At 39.3% G+C, this 24,048-nt stretch overlaps 1 protein-coding gene across 3 annotated transcripts in view; it reads right to left on the reverse strand.

Annotated features, from left to right (window-relative positions):
* LOC148852849 (uncharacterized) overlaps nt 1-23,839 on the reverse strand; it is a 47,762-nt gene extending 23,923 nt beyond the window's left edge. The window contains exons 1-6 of one of the 3 annotated variants that reach the window (XM_088943625.1): nt 23,429-23,839; nt 22,481-22,506; nt 22,206-22,335; nt 18,739-18,894; nt 18,307-18,423; nt 18,134-18,218 (exon numbers count right to left, since the gene is read on the reverse strand). In XM_088943625.1, coding sequence (XP_088799751.1) covers nt 18,134-18,218; nt 18,307-18,423; nt 18,739-18,894; nt 22,206-22,312 — 465 coding nt within the window. In that variant the 5' untranslated portion in view covers nt 22,313-22,335; nt 22,481-22,506; nt 23,429-23,839. Of the gene's footprint in view, nt 1-18,133; nt 18,219-18,306; nt 18,424-18,738; nt 18,895-22,205; nt 22,336-22,480; nt 22,543-23,428 lie in introns of all 3 variants that reach the window. The other 2 variants (XM_088943623.1, XM_088943624.1) reach the window with 2 other exon arrangements.
* Nucleotides 23,840-24,048: the final 209 nt, after the last annotated feature.

A 24,048-nucleotide genomic window follows, 5' to 3' on the forward strand; every position in this document is an offset into this window, starting at 1 on the left:
GGTGTCCAAAGGGGAGGAAAGAGATGGGAAGCTCAGAACTGGTACAAGAGAGAAGGCATGGGGGCATGGTCAAGACCAAATTTCTCCTACAGAAAAGCGGTGAAAGCAGAAGTTTGGCCGGACTTGGGACGTTCTGATCTCAAAACTGTCGAAGGAAAGCTTTTGATATTTACGGAGATGAACAGGGTGGAGGCAAGAAGGAAGTTTTTAAGGGATTGTTTAGTTGGTAGATTTGGGTGGAAGGTGGGGTTACAAAAGTTGGAGATCTGGGCTAATCAAATCTGGAAGGAGGCGGGGGGAGTGAAGGTGAAGAAGTTGGCAGACGAGCTCTTCTTGTTCATCCTGCCTTCTAGAGCAGATGCGTGATGGATTCTTGAAAAAGGTCCATGGTCAATGAAGAGGAACCCTCTTCTTCTTGACTAGTGGGGAGCTAGCGCGGGTTGTTTTTATCCGGAGTCGAAGAGGACTTTGATCGGTCGAAGGATATTTGGATTAGGGTGTTCGGCCTACCTCTACTTCTATGGTGTCCGAGTGTCATCAAAGCAATCGGGGATGCGTGCGGTGGTTTTCTCGAAACAGGTGATTCTCCCTCTAAGCTGGCTACATGCGAATGGATTCGAATGAAGGTGAAGAAGGGAGGCTCGATTCCGGAGAAGGTGGAGATTGTTGCTAGGAAGTTCTCTTCTCAGTTTCCATCTGGATAGTAAGTCCTTCCGTCAGTTCGGAGGTAGAAGACGGAGAGGCTCACAGAAGAGGGAACTCAAAAGGTCAGGGAGACCTCGATGGTCTCGAAGACAGTAGTCTTAGAGGATGTTAGTGATTGCTCATCCAATTAATCTCCGAGGAGGAGGATTTGTGTCGGTGAGATCGTCGGAGAAGGAAGAAGAAGAAGATCGATCCTACGGTTCTAATAGGAACCGCTCGATCCCAATACTAATGGAGGGCCAAGATTCAAAAGTCAGGGTGGGCCTTGAGGGAAGTGCCTCTGTTTCGAAAATGGGTCTTCTTGGAGATGGTGAGTTGGTTGATAATATTAAAAATTTAATAAAAGAGTGCTTAAGAGACCTAAAAGTGGTGCCTATGGAAGAGTGCTCGCTGACGACAATTAATGAGGCAAGGCTTTTCTCTGAGGTTGGGGATGGTGCAGATGTGGGAGTTTCAAAGCGGGTCCAGGATTCGGATCCGGGTCAACTATACCCATTTACCCGGCCTAATCAAAATCCTAGTAGAAAAATGAACCTTAAAGCTGCAAGTGAACCAAGATGGGCCGGAAGTAGACCAAGACAGTTCGGCCCGGCTAGCTTTGATCTAGCTTCTTCTCTGGACCAGTTTGAACCGACATGGATCACTCGGCCTTGTTTACAGGATGGGCGGATTGGGCTTGTCACTTCGAAGAATCGAACCTCTTCTTCCCCTGAAGTAGAGCTCGATGATGATAGCCAGGAGCACTCGGCTCCCCAATCTTGTCCTTCTGAAATGTTGAAGTAGGTGAAAGCTAATTGTAGAAGACTGAACCAACCTTCCCTTTCCATGGTCCCTATGAACGAGTAGTTGCTAGAGGTGACGCCACTGGCAGTAGTGGAAGTTGAAGATCAGTCTACAATTAGGAGCAATACTCAAAATCAACATAGAGTGGCGGAGGAAAATGAGGTAAGTCATGCTGCGGCAGATAGGAGAGAAGAAAATGGCCAGATAGTGAGTGTGGGAAATTTAAATCTTGGGACTGATGAAGCCGGTAAGTCTAGTAGCAGCGCTTCTAAGTCCTCTTCCCAGGTCACTTCTAACTTCTAGGGTTGGGGAGTTTTTTGGGGGTCTCGATGAAGGGAATGGAAGCGGAGATAGTGAAGTTCTTGGAAGAGATAGAAAAATGAATGAGAAGGCTGGGAGCAATGTTGGGGTAGTAAGGGGGTCGAAGAAAAACTGAGAGGGTGGGGGGAATGAGTTCTAGGAGTGGGAGGTGTTGGCTCTTCTTTTTGTCATATCAATGAATATTAAAATTTTTTCTTGGAATGTTCGAGGGCTGGGGTCTGGGAGAAGAATGGTGGTTTGTGATTCCTTAAAGGCTTCAATTTCAAGAATTGCATTGATTCAAGAAACCAAATTGGAGAAATTGATGTTGGTATTATTCGGAGTATTTGGGGAGATGGTTAGGTAAGATGGAGGACAAAGGCAGCCAATGGGAGTGCGGGAGGCTTGTTATGTCTTTGGGACCCCCTAGTTTGTAGTTTGATTTCTTACAGAAGTGGGAATTTCTCGATCTCTCTTGTCTTGAAGCTGCATGATGGTAATATCGTTCAAGTCACAAATGTGTATGGTCCAACAGTTTCTAATCTTATGAGGAGTTTTTGGGAGGAACTGGCTGATATGAGGGACTTTGACTCATCCTTGGGTTACTGGGGTGATTTTAATGTCACCTTATCGGTGGAAGAGAAGAATACAAGAAGTGGCAGAACTGTGTCGATGAGGCAGTTTGCAGATTTCATTAGTATTATGGATCTAATGGACATTCCCATTCAAGGTAACAGGTTCACTTGGACAAATAACCAAGATACCCCTACCCTGGTCAGATTGGATAGGTTTCTTGTTTCTTCAAATTGGGAGGACATCTTTTCGGACTTTAGGCAGATATCTTTACCCAGACCTGTCTCAGACCATAGTCCTATTCAGCTTATTTGTGGGGAGAGGGAGAAGGTCAAAGCTCCCTTTAAATTTGAAAACTCTTGGTATGAGGAAACTCTCAGACCATTGATGAAGTAAGTGTGGGAAGAACTTCATGTGGAGGGATCCAGTTCCTTTGTTCTGGCAAAAAAAATGACGGCTATCAAAAAAAGAATTAAAATCTGGAACTTGGAGAATAAGTTAAAAGTTAGGGACTGAAAGAAAAGCTTTATTGGTATTATTTAAGAGATTGATAAAGCAGAAGAAATGGGTCCTATTTTTGAAGAGTTAAGGCCGAAAAGACTTCAAGCAAAAAACATCATTGAAAAATTGGCGATGAAAGTGGAATTGAAATGAAGACAACGGGCTAAAGTTACCTGGCTAAAGGTAGGTGACAAAAATACACATTTCTTTCACAAAGTGGCTAATGCTAGAGCTAGAGTTTCAGCTTTTAAGAAGTTGGCATGGAATGAGAGATGTGGTGAATCTGATTCAGAGATTAAAGCAGTTGCAACCTCTTTCTATAAAGACCTTTACAAGGAAAAGTGGAAGTTGAGGCCATTTCCCTTCGATCTCTCCTTTAGGCAACTGAGCAAGAACCAAAAAATTTGGCTTAAAAGGCCTTTTACAGAAGAGAAAGTCAGTGCAGCAATTAAGAAGCTTGAAGGTGATAAATCCCCTGGGCCGGATGGTTTCACCAATCTGTTCTATCTGAAGTGTTGGGACTTTGTGAAAGAAGATGTGATGAAGGTGTTCCAGGAGTTTCATGCAAATGCATCCCTAAAAAGAAGTCTAAATGCCACTTTTATCTCCCTTATTCCAAAAATTGAGGGGACTGTGAATATTAAGGAGTTTAGGCCGATTAGCTTACTTCACAGTTTCTATAAAATTTTGGCGAAAGTCTTTGGCAGAAAAAATGAAAGGGGTGATAGGTAATGTTAATTCAAATAATCAAAGTGCATCTATTCCAAGCAAACAGAAGGTAGACTCAATTTTAGTTGTCAATGAGTTAATTGACTCAAGGAGAAGACAGGGTATTCCGGGGGTTGTTTGTAAGCTTGACATTGAGAAGGCTTATGACTATGTCTATTGGAATTGTTTGGATAGGGTGTTGGATTGTATGAATTTTGGCCAAAAATGGAGAAATTGGGTTAGTGTTTGTTCTAAGACCTCTAAATTTTCAATCCTAATTAATGGGCAATCCACGGGTTTCTTTGGTAGTTCTAGGGGGCTGAGACAGGGAGATCCTCTATCACCCTTGTTGTTCACCTGTGTTATGGAAATCCTCACTCTTTTTAGTAAGAAGACTGCAGAATCGGGATTATGGATTGGGTTTGCTATCTCTCCAGGTAAAGAGAAAGTTAATATTCTTCAGTTTGCTGATGATACCCTCTGCTTTATGGATGCATCTCTACCTCAGTTGGAAACAGTTCTTGGAATTCTAAGTTGGTTTGAAGTGGTTACGGGTCTCAAAGTCAATCTGAGCAAAAGTAAGATCATCCCAGTGGGTCAAGTTTTAAATTTGGAGGATTGTGCACAGATAATGGCCTGCCATATGGAGCTCCTTCCAGTTAAGTATTTGGGGCTGCCTCTTGGGGCTAAATGTTCCTCTTCTTCAATTTGGTGCCCAATCATTGAGAGAATGGAGAAGAGGTTGGCTCTTTGGAAGGCTAAATATTTATCTTTTGGTGGTAGGTACATTGATTAAGAGCTCCCTGTCCAACCTCCCAACACAATTTCTTTCTCTTTCCAATTCCAAATAAAAATGCAAAGAGGTTGGAACAGCTTCAAAGGAACTTCTTATGGAGAGGTTGGGAGGATGAGAAGAAAATTCACATTGTTAAGTGGGAGCAAGTGTGTAAGCCTAAGGAGAAGGGTGGTTTGGGAATTAGGAAATTGAAAGATTTCAATGCTGCCCTTCTTAGCGAATGAATATGGAGATTTGCTTATGAGAGAAATGCTTGGTGGAGGTGCCTCATTGCGGCTAAGTATGGTGTGGATTGGGGAAATTGGAAAACTCTTGATCCCCTTTCATTTGGGGGTAGCTCTCTCTGGGCTGGTATTTCTAAGGTCAATACTCTTTTCATGAACGGGGTCAAGTTTAAAGTTGGAAAAGGGGATAGAATTAAGTTTTGGAAGGATTCCTGGTGTGAGGAAGGTCCCTTGGTTGATGCTTTTCCCCGGCTGTTCCAAATTGCAGTGAATCAAGATTCTTCAGTTGTTGATAACATTAGTACCTCAGGGGGCTCCTTTACTTGGACTCCCCTATGTAGGAGGAATTTGCTAGACTGGGAAGTGGAGTATGTACGTTTGTTGGGGCATATTCAAAATCAGAGAATTGACATGAGTATGGAAGATGAATGGACTTGGAAGTGGAATGCAGATGGTAGCTTCACAGTTAAATCCCTTTTCCTTAAGAAGTGCAGTTCAGGTCAGGAGAACTTCCCGGATGGGCAGATTTAGAACCCCATCTGTCCTTCCAAGGTTAACTTCCTGGTTTGGACAACGGTTTTGAATAAATGTTTAACTAGGGTCAACTTGGAGGGAAGGGGTGTTCAGATTCCTGATCCCTCCTATGTTTTATGCGGCATGAGTGTTGAATCTATAGATCATTTGTGCATTCACTGTCCAATTTCCTCTTCAATCTGGGGACATTTCTTCAAGAAACTAGAGGTGTGTTGGGCTATGCCCAAGTCTGTGAAGGAGTTATTTATGAGTTGGAGATTGGAGGGTCTTAGCAAGAAAGGCAGGCTTGTTTGGAATACTATTCCACAGGTTGTTCTTTGGTCCATTTGGATGAAAATAAACAATAGAATTTTCTGTAATCAATCAAAAAGACCAGATGAGATTGTGCAGAAAGTGGTGGGGAAGATTTGCTCCTGGGTCGGTGAATGAGGAGTTTAAAAGTCAGAATGTTTCACTCCTTCTTTGTACTAAATCATGGATGTTCTTGTAATATGTTTTGGGCCCAGGAAGATCTAGTTGGCCTGAGTCTTGTTGTAATATGCTTTCTAATTGAACAAAATTACTTTACCTTTTTCAAAAAAAAAAAATATGGTGCTAGACCTGCCCATGGGGCAGGCTGGGCTTTGCCTCTTTATAAACAGAAAATGAGCAAGACCAAGCTTGAAGCCCAATCTGAACAAATATTTTATAATATATTAATTATACATTATACAATATGTATTAGATATTATTAATATATATTATATTTTTTATTATATAATATTATTGGGCCAGTCGGGCTCGGGCCAAGCTTATTTGGGAAAGCCCGAGCCCGAGCCTGCAGGCTCAAAATTTTGTCCAAGCAATGGGCTGGGCTGGGCCAGTCCATCAGGCTACCCGGCCCATGAGCAAGTCCATATGGTACAACAGTCTGATTAGTGATTCTTCATCAAGATTGGGCAAGGCAGTTTCTTTATTTCCACACCTATTTATTTATACTCTATTTGATATTTACCATCCAGCTATTTTAGCTACTGTTCTAGGAGATGCCTAGTGACCATGTAAGTAATAAAATCCATTATGCAGTTTGTTCATGTCATCCATTGTCTTTGGAAGTGTGGATTGGATAGGGAGCAAAACCTCCTAGAATTTTAGCACAATGTGTCTTCTCCGAGACCTGAGCAATCCATGGAGGTAAAAACTTGTTGTACCCATTGCTTTAAAAGGCATAGGAGGCATACGCCTGAAGGGGCGCCTCCAGGCGAGGGCGCTCCCAGAGGTGTATGCCAGAGGCGCTGACACCTCTGAGGTGTACGCCTTAGGTGCAAGAGGATGCCTCTTGCACTTTTTTCATGAGGCGTGCTAGAGGCGTACGCCTCATGCGCCCCACGCACATCTTATTAGGGTTGTTCACGGGTCAGGTTGGGTCGGTTTACTAGCATTTTCCCGACCAACCCGACCTGGTCAGTTTACCAAGAAATGAAACCGAAACCAACCCAGTACTAAGTAAAACCAACCTGGTCGGTCTGAATCGGTTTGGGTCAGTTTGGGTCGGTTTTGTAAATGATTCTTTCGGTGTGAACGGTAAAGGATTCAAGTCTAAGAAAGCAAAGGCTGGATGCCTGGAAATTAAAAATGATTTGATGGATTAAAACTGATATCTTATATATCAGAAATTTTATATATAATATGTATATTTCTGAAATAAAGCTGAAATATAAATATATATATATATATATATATATATTTCCACAAATATATATCTGAAATATATATATAGTAAAACTGAAATATATCAAATATATATATAATATATCTGAAATATTATATATATAATGTACATCTAAGTTGGTTTCGGTTTTTACACATGAAAACCATAACCGAATTGAGCCATCGGTTTATGCTTTTATGTAACCCAAAACCGACCGGTGCTGAAGAAAAACCGGCCAACTCGGGTTGGTCGGTTTGGGTCTTGTTATGAACTGCCCTACATCTTATATAAAAAGACAGGGAAAAAAAAAGAAAAAAAGAAAAAAAAAGAAAAAAAAGAAAAAAAAAGGAAAGGAAGGGAAAGAAAAAGAAAGAGAAGAAAAAAGAGAAAAGGAAAGGGAAGGGAAGGGAAGTAAAGATAAGGGAAAAGAAAGTGGTTTGCCCCCTGCCCCTTCGACAAGACCCCCCCCCCTCTTTCAACTAATGTTATGCATCTTTATTCTTCTTAATATAAAAGATTTTTATTAAAAATAAAGAAAAAATGAGATCCCCCCTTACTCTTAATCCTCCTAACCCCCCTCCTCTTAAGGAGGCTTACGCCTCCTTTTGTTCGGGAGGCTTACGCCCCTTGCGTTCTGAACTACACCTCACGCCTCTAGGTAGTGGAACGCCTCGCGTCACGCCTCCGCATTTTAAAACATTGGGTCTACCAAATTTTGGTAATTCGGATTAGATGAACATATGGTTGTTTAGCTGGTTGTGAAACCAATGAAATGCCCCATGCCACCTATAAATGCTAAATGAGAGATTGAATGGCTGTGGAGCCCCATGTATTTATGACTAGCATGGGTGTTATCATTGGTTCCACAGCCCACCGAACAGCCATTGCATTCAGCTAATCCCATCTCAATTTATGGACAAGGGTATTCAAGCATAAAAGCATTTTAGTCACTTATTTATCCAAAAAAATGGGCATCAATGGCAAACACAATGCATGTTTTTTCCTGTCATTATTCCAATAACAAAACAATCTTATCTTTCTTTTTTTTCTTTTATGATCAGCAGAAATTCAAAATTTTATTAAAAGATAGAAGAAATTAATACAATCGAGTAGAAGGGCTGCAAGCCTAAAAGTATTAAAAAGCTACAAAGAAACCCAAAATAACTGCTGCCTCAATACCAATTGTTTGGCAAGGGTATCAGCCATCCCATTCACATTCGTTCTTACCCACTTAAAATCCACAATTATGACCTCAGCAACACTTTCCATTTCCCTAAAGGTATGTCTCCAAAGAGTAAGTAGTTTACTGCTTGCCCATGATATAATCAGCTTCGAGTCTCCTTCCACCTCCACCTGTCTATAACCTAGTTGTTTTGCTAGGCAAAGCGCTTGCAATAAAGCCATCAGTTCTGCCTTCAGAGTCACTAAAAACCCCTCCTATACCTGCCATACCTGGATTTCCACTCTATCCTTAACCTGTCTTTTTCTCTATAAGACTGAACTACCTCTATCCAATCTCTTAAAATCTCATTTACAGAGAAGATTTGAAAACTTTGCAATGTTTTTACCCAATGTGCTTCCTTCACGATTTAGCATAAGTGGATTAAGGAGATGAAAATACCCATTTCTTTCATGATTTGGCGAATGGAAGAAGGAAAAATTGTGGCCAAACTGGAGAGGGAAAGTGAGGTAACCACTATCAGGAAGAAATAGCTAGAACCTTTGTAAATCATTTCAAATCCATTTACAGAAGGCCTTTGAATGAGAGGTTACCTTTGGAAGAGTTAGAATGGCCAAGGTTGGAAGAGGAAAAAATAAGGTGGTTGGATAGAAGTTTTGAGGAAGAGGAGAACAAAAAGGCAGTGTTCTCAATGGATGGAAATAAGGCACTGAGCCCAGACGGTTTCACAATGGCTTGTTACCAAGATTGTTGGGCAGTGTTGAAGCACGATTTATTTCAGATTTTTCAGGAATTTGCAAATACCTACATAGTGAGCCCAAGAATCAATGCCACGTTTTTAGCCTTAATCCCTATGAAGCATGATGTTAATCACCCTAAGGATTTCAAGCCAATTAGTTTGGTGCATTTACAAAATATTAGCCAAGGTCCTATCTTTGAGGCTTAAAGAAGCTCTCCCTTCCTTAATTAGCCAAGATCAAGGAGCCTTTGTACAATGGAGACAAATCACTTATCAGATTTTGGTTGCCAACGAGTGTGGAGAAAATGAGAAGATCAAAAAGAAAGGGCTTTGTTTGTAAGTTGGATCTTGAAAAGGCTTATGATTTGGTGGATTGGCAATTCCTACTTTTTGTCTTGATAAATTGTCGGTTTGGGGAAAGGTTGTGTGGTTGGATCTTTGGGTGTATCAGTTCCTATCATTACTCAGTCTTGGTTAATGGGGTAGTGAAGGATTTTTTCCCAGCTAGTAGGGGTGTCAAGCAGGGAGGCCCTCTATCGCCCTTCCTTTTCACTTTAATAGCTGATGTGTTTAGTAGATTGATTTCAAGGTTGATAGGGAAGGTGTAATTAGAGGGTGGAGAATAGGAAGAGAGGAAGTCCCAGTCACCCATCTTCAATTTGCAAATGACCTACTATTGTTCTGCAATGGTTTTGATGTCGAGAAGGTGAGAAACCTCAAGTTGTTGTTGATAACAAACTTTGAGAGAATCTCCAACCTATGAATCAATCTTTGATAAGAGCTAAGTAGTAGGTGTTAACTGGAATTAAGAAACGTCCAAACCATTGCACAGTGTTTAGAGTGTTCCATTTCTACTTGACCTTTGACCTACTTGGGGCTTCCATTGGGGGCAAATCCCTAGAGAGAGTTCCTTTTGGTGCCCAATTGTAAAGAAGTTGGGAATTGAGAAACGTCCAAACCATTGCAGAATGTTTAGAGTGTTCCGTTTCTACTAGGCCTTTGACCTACTTGGGGCTTCCATTGGGGGCAAATCCTAGAGAGTAGCTTTTGGTGCCCAATTGTAGAGAAGTTAGGGAAGAGATTGGCAGCTCGGAAGAAGAATTACATTTCCTTGGGGGTCGAATCACCTTGATTAGAGCCACACTTGCTAGCCTACCAACCTATTTCTTGTCAATCTTTAGGATCCCTCCTAGGGAAGCTAAGAAGTTGGAGAAGCTAATGAGAGATTTTCTTTGGGAACTAAGGGAGAGTAGGAAAGATCATCTAATCAGGTGGGAGGAGAGGTTGCCAGAACAAAGATGAGGAGGGTTTGGGCTTGGGGAACTTAATTCAGAAGAATATAGCTTTGTTGGGGAAGTGACTTTGGAGGTGGCCTCTAAAGAGAGAAAGGTTGTGACATGAGGTGATAGGAAGCATTCATGGTCGCTCAGACAGGGCAGGATGTAGGAGTATCTTGGTGGCCAACCTTGGCAACTCCTTGGAAGGCTATTCACAATATTCTCTCTATTTCTCAAATTTGTCGGGTATGATGTATGCATTGGAAACTCAACTCTTTTCTGGGAGGACCTTCGGGTTGGCGACTTACCTTTGAAAGACCTCATCCCTTCTTTGTTCTCTGTCTCTCAATACAGAAGAAATGTTATTTCTTTTTTCTACTCCTCTTCGGAAAACCCCTTTGCACAAAACTAGGATTTTGGCATTCGTAGAGGTTTAAGGGATGAGGAAATTGAGTGTCTTACCACGCTACTAAGTCTTCTTGCATCAGTTTGCTTAGATCCCTTTGAACTAGATAAACAGGTTTGGTCACCACAGCCCAAAGGGTCTTTTTCTTGTGCTTCCTTTTTCATGTCTCTGTCAGTCACCCTCTCAACAGTTTTTTTCCTGCCAAGGAAGTTTGGTGCAAGCCTATTCCCCCCCAAGGTTTTGGCATTTTGCTGGAAAGTGTTTCACAAGAAAATAATCAACTTGGATAACTTACAAAAGACAAAGCCCTTCCTTTGTCTCTCCCCTAACTAGTGCATCCTTTGCAAGTCCCTTGGTGAAGACTGTTACCATTTACTAATTTCCTGTTCGTTCACTATAGAGTTGTGGAATTGGCTCTTTTGTTGTTTGGATGTAGGTGGAACAGGCCAGCTGAAGTAAGCATGCCTTTTGATCCTTCTACTTTTGCCTGGCGCCAAAAGAGAGGAAGATTAATGTGGAGGTGTGCAAGAGCAGCACTGATCTGAACTGTTTGGGAGGAGAGGAATGCTAGAGTGTTTCAAGAGAAGGGAAGAAAATTACAAGACCTAAAAGAATGCATCAAGAATAGGGTTATCCAGTGGTTGAAATCCACAGAACTATTCCTTCATTTCTCCTTTAATGGTTTGTGGAGAAATTGGGCTGTAGTGGCAAGTAGCTCTTCCCTAAAGGCTAGAGAGAGTGTAAGATGGGCACCTCCTCCTGTAGGGGTTTTGAAGCTGAACTTTGATGTAAGTAGTCAAGGCAACCCAGGTCCTTCTGGTTTGGGAGGGGTTATATGGGGGTGAGGATGGAAAGAAATGTGGTGCTTCTTTCAGGCCCCCTGGGTATTGGGGACTCCAATAGGGCAGAGTTGTTAGCTACAATTTGAGGTGTACAGTTTGCTATTCAGTTAAGTGTGGTACAACTATTAATTGAAGGAGATCCCAAGGTGATAATAGGTTGGCTACAGAATCCTGAGTTTGCAGTGGTGTTATAAGAACGAAGCCAGGAGGTTCAAGTGGTTAACAAGGGGTCTGATTGTAAGAGTGCAATGGGTTGGGAGGTCAGCCAATGCTATGGCTGACTATCTAGCCAAGCAAGGGTAGCCAGGGACCAGTCGTACTGGGCACAATTGTAGCTTGTTTTTTGCCTTCGAGAGTATGCAGCTTGCGCCTCTCCAAGTCTACTTGTATCAGCTCTTACTTATTAAACTAAATTAATATAATGATTTATTTCATTTCAAAAAAAAAAAAAAGTGCTTCCTTTAACTTTATGTTGTCTTTTTCTTCCTCCAAGGATCTGCTTTCCTCACTAAAGATTCTTCCCATACTACTACCCAAACAACTGCAGACTTTACAGCTTTCCACAAAACCCTCCCTCCTCTTTTCTTTGGTTGCCTTAAGAAGTTAGGATTGAAAATACCAGTCACACCTTGGGGTTCCCACTTGCAGCCAAAAAGAGAGCAGTACTCCCGTATGCAGCACACAAAAGAGCAGGAGATTAATAAATGGGAGAGAGATTTGCCACTGACCTTACAAAGGAAGCACCAATGAGGAGAAAGGCAAGAATTAGGCCTTCTTCTCTACAGCATGTCACAAGTGTTAAACTTTCCAAGGAAAATTTCCCAACAGAAAGCTTGAACCTTGGATAGAATAGACATACACAAAATCTCTTTTACTGGTAAGTCTCCTCCTGCAGAAATAGGAAGAACAATGTTTCTAAAGAAAGAAGAGGAAGAGAAAAGGCTGTCAGGAGAGGCTGACCAGATTCTAGTATCCTCGATGTTCAATTCCAGGAATATTACCTCTAGAATGCCAAGTAACTGAACAAGATAAGCACATTCATTTTCCCTTAGGCCTCTTCTGAAGCCTAAGTCCCAATTTAACCCTAGGAAGAAGATCTTACCATTCAAGAAATGGTTACGCCTTTGAGGTTTGAGAAGAAAAAACCTCAGTTTCCCTGTTTCCCCTGGCTAACCTTTCCACCACTAGCTTCCAAAAAACAACTAATCTTGGGTTCCCTTCCAGTGGTAAACCCAGGTACTCTATTGGCCAATTCACCCTCAAGCTAGAAATCCTCTCAAAGTAGGCAATAAAGCCCTTTAAGTTTCCAACACATTCTGGGCTATCTCCCTCATGAAACAGAATCATGTCATCAGCAAATTGGAGATGAGAGACAACAATTTCATTTCTACCAACCCTCCACCCTCTAAACAAACCTTGTGAATCGGCCTTAACTACCATTCTACTTAAAAGCTCTACCACCAACATAAAAAAGAAAGGAGATAAGGGATCCTCCAACCTAAGCCCTCTCTTCGTAAGGAAAAGATCTCTAGCAGTTCCATTTATTAAAATTGAATAGTGCATTGAGCTTATACAACCTTCAATCCAAAGTCTCCATCTAGCACCAAACCCCAACTCTCTCTAAAATTTCTAGAAGGAAAGTCCACTCCACTAAATCATAGGCTCTAGATCTAGTTTGCAGACCAGCCCTTTCCCTCCTCCCTTTCTTTTCTCTAAAATACACTCATTGGCCACTAAGGTTTGGTCTATGATTTGCCTTTCTTCAACGAAGGCACCCTGGAGATGTGAGATCACTTAGGGAAAAACACATCTTAGTCTTTCAGACAAGACCTTGGAGAGAATCATATAGAGGCTCCAAATCAAACTTATTGGTCAATAGTCCTTAGGACTTTTCACTTCTTTCCTCTTTGGTACCAGGGAAACAAAAGTGGCATTTGTCCTAGGAAAAATCTTCAATTTTTGAAAGAACTCGTCAAAATTTTCAAGGCCACCTTTTAAAATCTTCCAACAATCTTGGTAAAAGGCCATAAAAAATCCATCCGGTCCTAAAGCTTTGAATCTCTCCATAGAAAAGATTGTCTTCCTAATTTCCTCCAAGGAAAAACTCCTCTCCAAGAAAAGAGGTTGCTTCTCTGAAATTTTATCCCATTCCAAAACTGGAAACCCCAACCTTCTCCCCTTGCCCTTGAGAACAAATCTTTGAAGTGATTTGCAAAAATTCTAGCAATCTCCACTTCTACTCTTATTTCTTGCCCCTCCACTTCTACACTAGAGATTGTATTTTTCCTTTTTATTCCATTTGCAAGTAAGTGGAGGAATTTAGTGTTCACATCCCCTTCTGCAAGCCATTTACACCTAGATTTCTATCCCCAGTAGATTTCTTCTTTCCTTGGGATTTCTTCCAGGTCTAGCTTTTGTCTCATCTTTCCTCCCTATCTTCCTGTATCAATTGACCTTGTGCTTCTTTTCTGTCCAACTCTTAAATCCTTGAAAAAATTCTTTCTTAGGCTTCTAACCTTCGAAATGTTCCTTATTCCACACTTTGGTTCTCTCTTTTAGCCTCTTCACTTTCCTAGAAAAGCTCGCAATTTTTCTTCTCCCAAAAAGTCCATCCTCTCCCCACCATTCCTTGATCTTGTCCTTAAATGAAGGATCTTCCAATCACATATTCTTACCTAAAAGGAGAATGACCACCACTAGATAATTCTTTCTCAAGACTAATGGGACAGTGATCTTAAGTCACTCTAGACAGAGCTTGAACAAATCTGCATGCAATAGGGAAGTTCCTTCAACTCAAGGGAATCTATTAAGCCATTGAAATTCCTCGTGCTAGTAGAGATGCCTTGATTAGGATTGTTGTTTCCCTGAGTATCTTATGACATTAAAGTCACCTCCCAGACACCAAGGGCCCTCCCATAAACCTTTGATTGTAGAAAGCTCCTCCCAAAACAAGTTTCTATCTCTACAGAATTAGGATCATAGACGTTAGTTAAAGCCCATCATCTCCACCAAAGGATCTTTTGACTTTTAAAGAGACTAAGAATTGGCCCACCAAATCCTCCACACATTCCAAGTCTTCATTCCTCCATATTGTTAGAATGCCCCCCGAAACTCCCCAATAGGGAGCATAGACCAACTTAGTCCCATAGCTCCCCAAATGCTTCTATTCCATTCTGTCTATTTCTGAAATTTTGGTCTCTTGGATCAACAGTGCATCCGGTCTTTCCTTCCTAATAACACTCCTTATTATCCTTATCTTCTTGGCACTTCCTAAACCTCATTCCAACTTATAATCTTCATTGAGTCAATTTAAAGGCCCCAACTAAAATTCCTTTTTCTTAAAACCTCCCTTTTCTTAATAATCTTAAATCATAAAACAATTTAATCATAATAGCTGAAGAAAATGATAATAACATAGTAGATGAAAAAGAAATCCAATAATGACAATATTAAGCTCAAAAAATAAAACTGGAGATCAGACATCTAGCTCAAAACTCAAAGTATCACTCTTTTTTCTATTGTTATTTTATTCCCAAAACAAAATAATCTTAGTAGATTAGAAGATGAAATAAACAAAGCAAACCATTAAAAAAGAAATTACAGTAATATTAAGCTCAAACATCAAGGTGAGGCCAGAAATAGAGGAATTTCTTAATCCATAACCAGAAGCCAGAGAGAGATCTGTCTCAACACAGTTGCTCTAATTTTACCCTGAGTTTGAAGTATCAAACTCACCACTTAGGCTTAATTTTGGTGTCATCAAAAAAATGTTATTCAATTACCTATCAACACAACATAGATCAAACAATCCAGACTTGAATTAAGTTAGCAAGGGCCAATTCACATCTATTCCACAATTGAGAGGATTTCTACGAGTTAGTTAAACTTTTAAATTACAAAACTCCTCTACAAACTTGTATTCTCAACTCTGCAGTCTCTGCTTAATTTTTTAACTTATTTTTATAAATTTTAAGATTCATTTTTAGTATCTTTTGGTTTTAGAAATGGTTATATTTTCAAAATTCAGGTTGAAGTTGTGATAGGAGAAAAGATCTACACTTAGAAGGCCATCTCAGGAGTTGCTTAGGAATTACAAAGATGTGTTGGAAATGTAGTCAAAATTTCAAATTTTAATTTCTTGGGTGGGTTTAGGAGCAGTTATAGCTTAAAATATTGGGTGGGTCCCCATATCCCCTCTACAATGCTTTCTTCTAATAACAAATCAACCTTCATAACAGCAATACCTAGGCACCTAGGCAGTGTTGGGTTCACTCAGCCCATTAGAGTTTAGACACATGCCTAGGTGACAAGATAACACCCGATTTTCAAGAAGAAAATCGGGATCTCTCAGCTGGCAAGAACAAGAGTTGGATGAGAGCAAGGGGCTTTCCCTGGGTCTGATATTGGATGAGAGGCAAGGCAAGAGGCAAGGGAAATGAGATGAGAAAGGGATTAGGGTCTGATATTGGAGAGATGAATACTTCAAATGGAAATAAAGGAACCCAGGGAGATTCAAACACTCAATTTTATAAAAGAAAAAAGACCTATAAGACAAGGCTGGTGGAAGATAGACATGAGAGTGGTGACAAGAGAAGATAAAAATGACAAATGGAGGAGGTAATGATGGGTGCTACACATCAGATTAACAGAGCAATCAATGTGGAAAAAGTGGTGGCAACAGAGGTTGAGATCAGTAAATCCCAATTCCAGGGATTGCATATGTTGGGTGGTGAGGATTTTGCAAGGAAGATGTTTAAAGAGTTCAAAAAGAGTATCCAATGAAAGTGAATTCTAGATTTAAGAAGGTTAGAAGAAGAGGGAAAAAAAGTCTTGATAAAGATGGGGATAAGGAGGCTGGAGTCAAAACTTTTGAAAAGAATGCAGTGTTGGAGCTAGAGAGAATCAATGACTGCTCTCAAGCTACAAGAGTTTATAAAAGTTTTCCTAGTGCTGTCAACAGACTCAGGAATCAGAAAGATTATTGAACTGTCAAAACTTTAAAAGTTATCACCAGGTTAAAAGGAGGACCCTTCAGGATTGGGCCTAGTAGGAAGGCAAGAAGTCAAAGAGAACCAACAGGTGCAAAGAAGCTCTGGCTCAAGCAGTTAGGGAAGCTGGTTAATATTTTTGAGTTTTTATATTGTAATTTGGGATCCAAGGGTTTTCAATTTTGTTGGGAGGATTATAAGGGATTATCTTGTGATTAGTGGAACTATCTTTACAATTAGAATAGGAGGCTATGGGAGGTTGGGTTTTTTTATTTGGGATAAGTATTGTTATCTCTATTGTAATCAGGATTTTTTTTATTTTCTTTTTGTGGATTTTGTGATCCCAGGCATATTAGGGTTGTTCCAAATTGTTATTCTCCCAGGTGACTTCTGGTCACCTTTCTTGCATTTTCTTTTTTCTTTCTTAATAAATTTTGTTTTATTATCACTGATGCATTTTTCTTGGCAATTCTTTCGTTTCTGTAAGTTTAAGAAGCATAAGATGGTTTCCAAATCATCTGCTAAAGCAGAGGTCATGTCATTGGCATGAAGTGAACTTAATTTTGTAGGAGATCTACTAGTGATTTCCACATAAAATCATCTAGTTCTATTCCATTTGTGTGCCAACAACACCAGTGTTATTGGGGGTTGTCTGCCTTTTTATTGGGGACCGAAACTTGGCTAGCCACATCTCGCTTTTCATTTATCAATACTAGCCACATCTCTCTCTCTCTCTCTCTCTCTCTCTCTCTCTCTCTCTCTCTCTCTCTCTCTCTCTCTCTATCAATACTAGCCACATTTCTCTCTCTGTTATGAATACTAGCCACATCTCTCTTCCTCACATAGCCTCTGAACCAACTTGTTGACATCTTTTTTCCATTTTTTTGGGAGGGGGGAGTGTAGAAAGAATGAAGAATAGTTGCCATTTATTTGATTCACAGCTTCTCTAAATCCACAAACTTATTATATGTTCCTTAAAGGTTAAGTGGTTAACTTGTTATAGTATATAATTAGTCCTATTTTAAAATAGACCTGTTGGAGGTGGGGTAGACTATTTTAGAAACTCCATACATCTAGTGTTTTGTCTTCTGCTCTGCTCTGGTTCTCAAGAGGACAGATGCAGAAAAAACCTATGGCAGATTAGTTCTACCAAGGTTTTCACACCTAATTTTATCAACAAAATCATCCTCAATTCGCATGAGAAAAAATGGGCTTGTTTGGAAACAGAAGCTCCAAAAAGAAGATAAAGCACTTCCATTTTTTAATTAAGGACTCACTTACCTTGACTACTTCAAGCATGAAATTGTAATTTTCAGAAAAAAAAAATGGCAAGAGATAAATATACTTTTCATTAAATAAAAACAAAATGGCCCTGTACAACCGGAGGTTGTACATAGGAAATTCACAATATTTCATACAAAAATAATTCCTATACTACCAAACCCCTAGTGTTTACAAAATGGTTTTCATATACAAAAAATGTACTATGATCTTGCTCCCTTAAACCTACTATAGACTGCTACCCACTCATGCCATATGACCCAAAAAACAGCCCCTAGAATCATGTCCCAACTCATTTTCAAAAATATTTCAGATTTCTCTTCTGCTTTCTCAGCACAAGGTTACAGTCCAAGAGCTGTAGTTTGTAGTAACTAAAGGAATTTCAGGGTCAGTTGAAACCTGAGAAAGCATTGGTCATACATTTTTATTGGTAAAGCATTGACTATACATTATTGGCTTTTCTTTTGGTGTATATACTCATTTTGACATGCGATGCTCTTTCTAATATACTCACAGGGTGAAAACAAACAAGAGGTGAAATAACTCAAAAACAAAAAAAAAAAAAAAAAAGTATGCCATAGTACATAATTGCACACAAAGACTTACCACCCAAGGTGTACGTCGATGACCAGTCAACACTTTTAAGCATCTTCCAGTTTGGCAATCAATTATTTTTACAGTATGATCACCACTGTGGAACAGAAATAGCATAGAGTTCATCTTACAAAGAAATAGTGTACATGAACCAAGAGAAACAAAACCAAGTCAGATCAGCTTACTGTGTAGATGCAAGTGTTCTTCCATCAGGACTAAACGCTGCTGCAATAGTTGACCTTGGAGGCGGAACCAGAGGGCAATAGTTGGCTGATAAATGCCGTAAAGATTCCGCCTCTACCCTGAAAAAATAACAAATATGGCAGAAAAGAAACAATTTATTTTAGAACTAAAATATTCAAAAATAGAAAATATTCACCTATAAATTAATGTGTTCCCTCTTACATTTAAGTAATTAACCTGCAAACCAAATAATTCAACTACAGAAGAGAAACATTCATTTTTTTCCTGTATATACCCTATCTCCTTTTTTGTCAATACTAGGTACCTATCTTTATGCAAAATAGAAGGAAATCCAATAATCACAGTTTGTCCCGAATTATATGAGAGAGAGAGAGAGAGAGAGATCTCCAAGGAAATACAAAAAGTATTTTTACCATGAAATAAGACCATGTCTTGCATCTGTCACATCACGCTTTGGCCCAGAAGAATCACTGGTGCATTTAGAAGGTTCTCCCCATAGCTTTTTTGATGAGTGTTTTGCACGCGGAGAAATCTCCCTCTGTGCTAACAACCAACATACATTGCTACCACTGACAAAAGATGAAATAGAATTGATTCAACAAAAGAACCATTAAAAAATATTCAAAAGGTTAATTTGAAGAGTAAGATGCTACAAGGTACTAATGATTGTACAGAAAATGGAGAGAATACATTGCTTAATGTTTAACCTATAATAGATTGTAAGCAATATATTAAGATTTCATGATATTTCTGACCTATTGGGCCTCAAGATCAAATGGCTCTACCCTATATCTGCTGCTGAACAAGAACTTGAAAGTTATCATCTCTCAATAATCAGCACAACAAGAATTAGTAAAAAGTGAGGATTGCTGAATTAGCCAATAAATTGGCTTCAAGATGACAAGATCCCAAAATTGAGGTCCAAAGTCTGACAGTTAGCTGTACAGACTATAAAATGGTTTGTAAGTTCACAACTTGTTCATGCCACTAAAACATTATGCAAGAATGTGTCAGTAAAAGTCTGATTGCTCAAGTTCTGATGCTGAAGATAATAATGTGGTGATTCATTGACAAGGATGGTTCAAGGTGAGAATGCAGTCCATTGCCAACAACCAATCAAATGCCCCCACTAGGTTGGAACAGGTATCCACACACTGCTGAAACCGGAATTGTTAACCTACTCTAGTAATATCCGCATAGAAAGATTTGACTGAATTTTCCATTTCTGCATTCTTTCTACTACATTTCGTCTGATTCTAGTGAATCAAATCTTCAAAACTACGAGTTTGTTAATTAGACCAGAGCATTCAAACTCTATCCAATAATGATCTTCTAAAAATGGGAAACCAAATAATCTCATATCCTCTTTTCTTGAATCACTAACTATTATTCCTCCACAAAGCCTCATTGCCTCACTTTTTTTACCAAATCTCCAAAACCAGTTCTCCAACAATACTGTATTAAATTCCATATGCCTTTGTTTTTTTATCAATAACCAGAAATTTTCATTAATTAATGAAAAAGATATAAATGATCACTTCAGAAAGAGATAAACTCTCTTAGCTCTCTCCAAGATGACAGAAGAGTACAGAAACTACAGTACAGCATAGAGAAGTTGATCCCTTCCCACCCCTTGCTTTGCCAAAGCATTTGCACTCCTTTTAACCCACCGCGACTTGATCTCTATATTTTGTGTTGAACATTTGAATTTCCTCCTTTCATTGACAAAGTTCCACCAACCAACCACTTCTTTCGGCAGCCAGTTTACTACCAACTTTATATCCCCTTCTATGATCAATCTTCTGATGTTCAGCTCATTCACTTTTTGGATTCCTTCCATCACAGCCATGATTTCTGCCCTCAAAGAATCTCCCACATCTATTGGCCCCAAGTAGAGAGCAATAATTCCTCCCTCATTCTAAAAAACACCTGCAACACCTGAAGGGCCCAGATTTCCCTCACCACTACCATCAAAATTCAGCTTAATAAAAAACTCACTAGGAGGAGGGAACCAAACCAGCCTGATAACAGTTTTTCAAAGAGAAAAATCATACCACCTCCTTCCACTTCCTAAGCAAGTCATCTGTGGAAATATCATCAAAACTGCTCAAGGAATTAACCCAATGGATCACTCTGATGGTAATGGCTTCAATAATTGCTTCTCTGCTCCTTTCCTTGCCTGAAAAAAAATTCTTTGATTCCTTTCTTCCCATATTTTCCAGCATACTACCACCCTTGTGCACCTCCATAGAATTCTCCCCCTTCTCTTCCTCCAGTTGACAAATGAAGAACCGGACAAGCCTTGTACATTTGACGTGGGTTCCACCTACACCCATACTTCTTGGGCCTACAAGTCTCATCTTGGCTAACCAAACAAGCCTTGTAAATACTTGCACCCCCAATTAAAGCATAGTGCTCAGAATGTCCACCACCAAAACAAACAAAAATGGTAGAAGAGGATCTCCTTGCTTAATGTCACATGGTATTTTAAAAAACTCAGCAGATGATCTGTTTACCAACAACTGGGAAGGAAACGGAAGGAGATAAAAGAAACAATCAAGCCTCCACTTTTCGCCAAACCCCATTATCCCCATAACTTCCTGCAATAACCCCCGCAACACATGATCATATGCCTTCTTCTCATTATCATCATCCATGCCTTATATGGGGTTGGCTATATGCCTTCTCTAAATCAATTGTGCAAATTAATCCCAGCACCCCACTTTTAAGCCTAGCATCCACACCATAGTTTCTAAGGTGCCAAGGCGAGGCTAGGCGACAGGGGGGCGCCTTGTCGACTACTAGGCGGATGCCTAGGCGTTATAAGTAAAACCATATATCCTAGGGTAGTTCCCTAGGTTCCATAACCATCCTTCCTTAATAATTATCCATAATTTTCATAAGAGAAGTATAAATTTCATGTTTAAGTTTAGAAAATCAACATTTTATGAGAAGAAAAGGAACAAAGAAAAGATAATTCAAAAAATATAGGGGCTGAACCACTACTTTTGTTATAGGAAAACAAGAAAAGAAAAGGTGGAAGAAGAAGAAGATTTGTAAGAAGAAAATGTGTTGATTAGACAACATTTTAAGTTCTTCCCTTGCTTATTGGTTCAGGTTCTGAAATCTTTGAGGATTCAATCAAGGATCAAAACTTGATTGTATTGTATCATTTTTTTTATCAATAGTATTGCATTGTATCTTTGGCGCCCCAATACACATGTTTACAGGTGTTTTCGGGAACCCATTTTTTAAAATAACATATATATATTTAAAAATAAAATTGAAAACCAAAGAAATAAAAAAAGAGGTGGAGTATCGTACTATCATTATAAGTACCGATACACAAAGGTGTATCGAGAATTTGAACCATGGGTTCAAAACAGCAGTTAGCAATGTTTGTGTTGATTAAACCCTAACAAATAAGAACATAATAAAAGAAATTAGTACATCAACACATAAAATGAGTATTCTAGTTTAATAATGCATGTTTTATAATTATAATGTCAAAAAATTAAAAATATAAAAGTATTTTAAAACATAGTGCACAAAACTACTTGCCGACTGGGCGAAGTGAGCCTCCAAGGGCACCTTGTCACCTAGGCGTCGCCTTGACAAGTATGATCCACACATCACTTGCAATTGGCACCCCATCTAAAATTTGTCTCCTTTTTTTGTCAGTAAAATGAGTTATATTTTATCAGCAAAATCTGTCTCCCCTCATTCTTTTTCCCATAAATCAATAATGACTTTTTTTTAAGATAAATAAATCAATGAAGACTTATTAGTTAATGATAAAAAGAGACATAGATGGGGTTATTAAAATTAAAAATTAAAATAATAAGAAACAGAAGGGAAGAAGGAAAAACATGATTCTCACCTGTGACATGAGGTAGAATGGCCTGGAACTTGGGGAAATACAGGTAGTGATGAGGAAAAGGCTGATGTTGAAGGCACATTTCCATCATCTAACCAGGACCTCATCATTTCTTTCTTTAAACCTCATGCTCCTAAGATAACATACATCGATAAAATCCAAACATGAATAGATTCATTTCCATAAAAGTAGAAAATAAACAACAAGCATAAGAAAGTTTTTCATTAATGAAATAAAGAATATCTGTGAAAGGATCTCCAAACAGAGAATGCACATACCTTATTCAACCAAAGGGCTATTCCACCTAAATAAACAACCCATTAAATCAATCATTGATCTGCTGAAGCCAGAAACAAGAATGCATCGATAACCAAAGGGCTATTCCAATTCGATGTTAATTTGGAAAAATAAATTCATCTCAGTCAACATAATCCGAAACTATAATAACTAAAACATAGTTGGAGGGTAAACGACTTCCATGGACCAACAACTTCAAAAATATTAATTATGTAGTAGTTCATTAACTATATAAATCCTCCATAGTGTGCAGGTTAGTTTTGACTACAGAAGACCTGAAGCATACAGAAGATAAGTTAAAAGTCCTTCATAAAATAAGCAAAAAGATGAATGTGTTATAAACATTACGACTTTCCCATCAAATAGAGATAATTCTATGTTCTATGCAATCCTCAAATTGTTTCCTATAAGGAAATACATACACCGAATACACCACGTAGACATTCCTCAATCTATCTGGCGACCCCAGAATCCAGAATTCACAATTTTAATAATTAATACAAGCCACGGCCACAAATACTTGAATATGTCAAAATCTGCGAAATTGATAATTGATCAACTTGCTTAAGGGAATTTCAATTTTCCAATCTAACCAGGCCTAAATGGTTCAGCTCTCAAACACATCACACACTGCGACATCTGCAAACCTAAAACCTATGGCCTGAATCTATAGCTTCCATGTCGTATAGAAAATCGAACCATCATACAGCAGTACAGTGATAAAGAATGAGGACCCATTATCACCAGGAAAACGACTGAGGAAAAGAAAATTAATTAAGAAATAAATTTGAATCGACTTTCCCTTTGGGAGGGTGAGGAGGGAACGAAAACCACATGTCGAATCCTACTCTACTGAAGAAATCACAGATTTGGTATTCATGGAATTAAAAGAACAAAAGCAATAATGAAGCAGAGAAGAAAAATTTTACCTTTTTAAATTACGGGTTTCTCTCCTTATCTGCTCTTCTTCTGACGCTGCTTCTTCGGATTGTAATTCGACTCTGGTCGGTTTTCGGCAGCCTCAGTCGATGGAACGAGAAGAAGAAAAGAGAAGCCAACAGAGAATTTACTAGGGTTTCATGTTTTCTTTCTTCTAAGCTCTTCCCATCGAGGAGGAGAACTGGAGGAAGGAGAAAGACCAGAGAGAGAGAGAGAGGTGGGGTTTATTTTTGTTTCTGTTTTGAGGCTGTTCAGTCTTTTAGTTTTAGGTATCTGGTAAACATCGTATACAACTGGATGAGGCGATGCGAGGTTTTTACGTGGCCAGTTCCTCTGTACGACGTCCGATTGGAATATGTTACGATTGTCACAAGGTAGTCTACACTCAGCCAGCAATAGTCGATCAGCTCTCACATGATGTTATGATAAATAGAGAGCGATACCCGGTTTCTTCGTGTTGCCGTCAATCTAGACCGTCCGTTGAAATATAGGTGACATGCAAACGGTATTCAAATATCTCATTTGGAATTTGATATTCTACCTAATCGAATCGAATTCGGATAATTTGAATATTTAATTGGTCGAATTTGAATATTCTATTTATTCTAAA

Source organism: Nelumbo lutea, chromosome 5, assembly GCF_056320005.1.
Source record: "Nelumbo lutea isolate HS-2025 chromosome 5, American lotus-T2T, whole genome shotgun sequence".
Lineage (NCBI taxonomy): Eukaryota > Viridiplantae > Streptophyta > Magnoliopsida > Proteales > Nelumbonaceae > Nelumbo > Nelumbo lutea.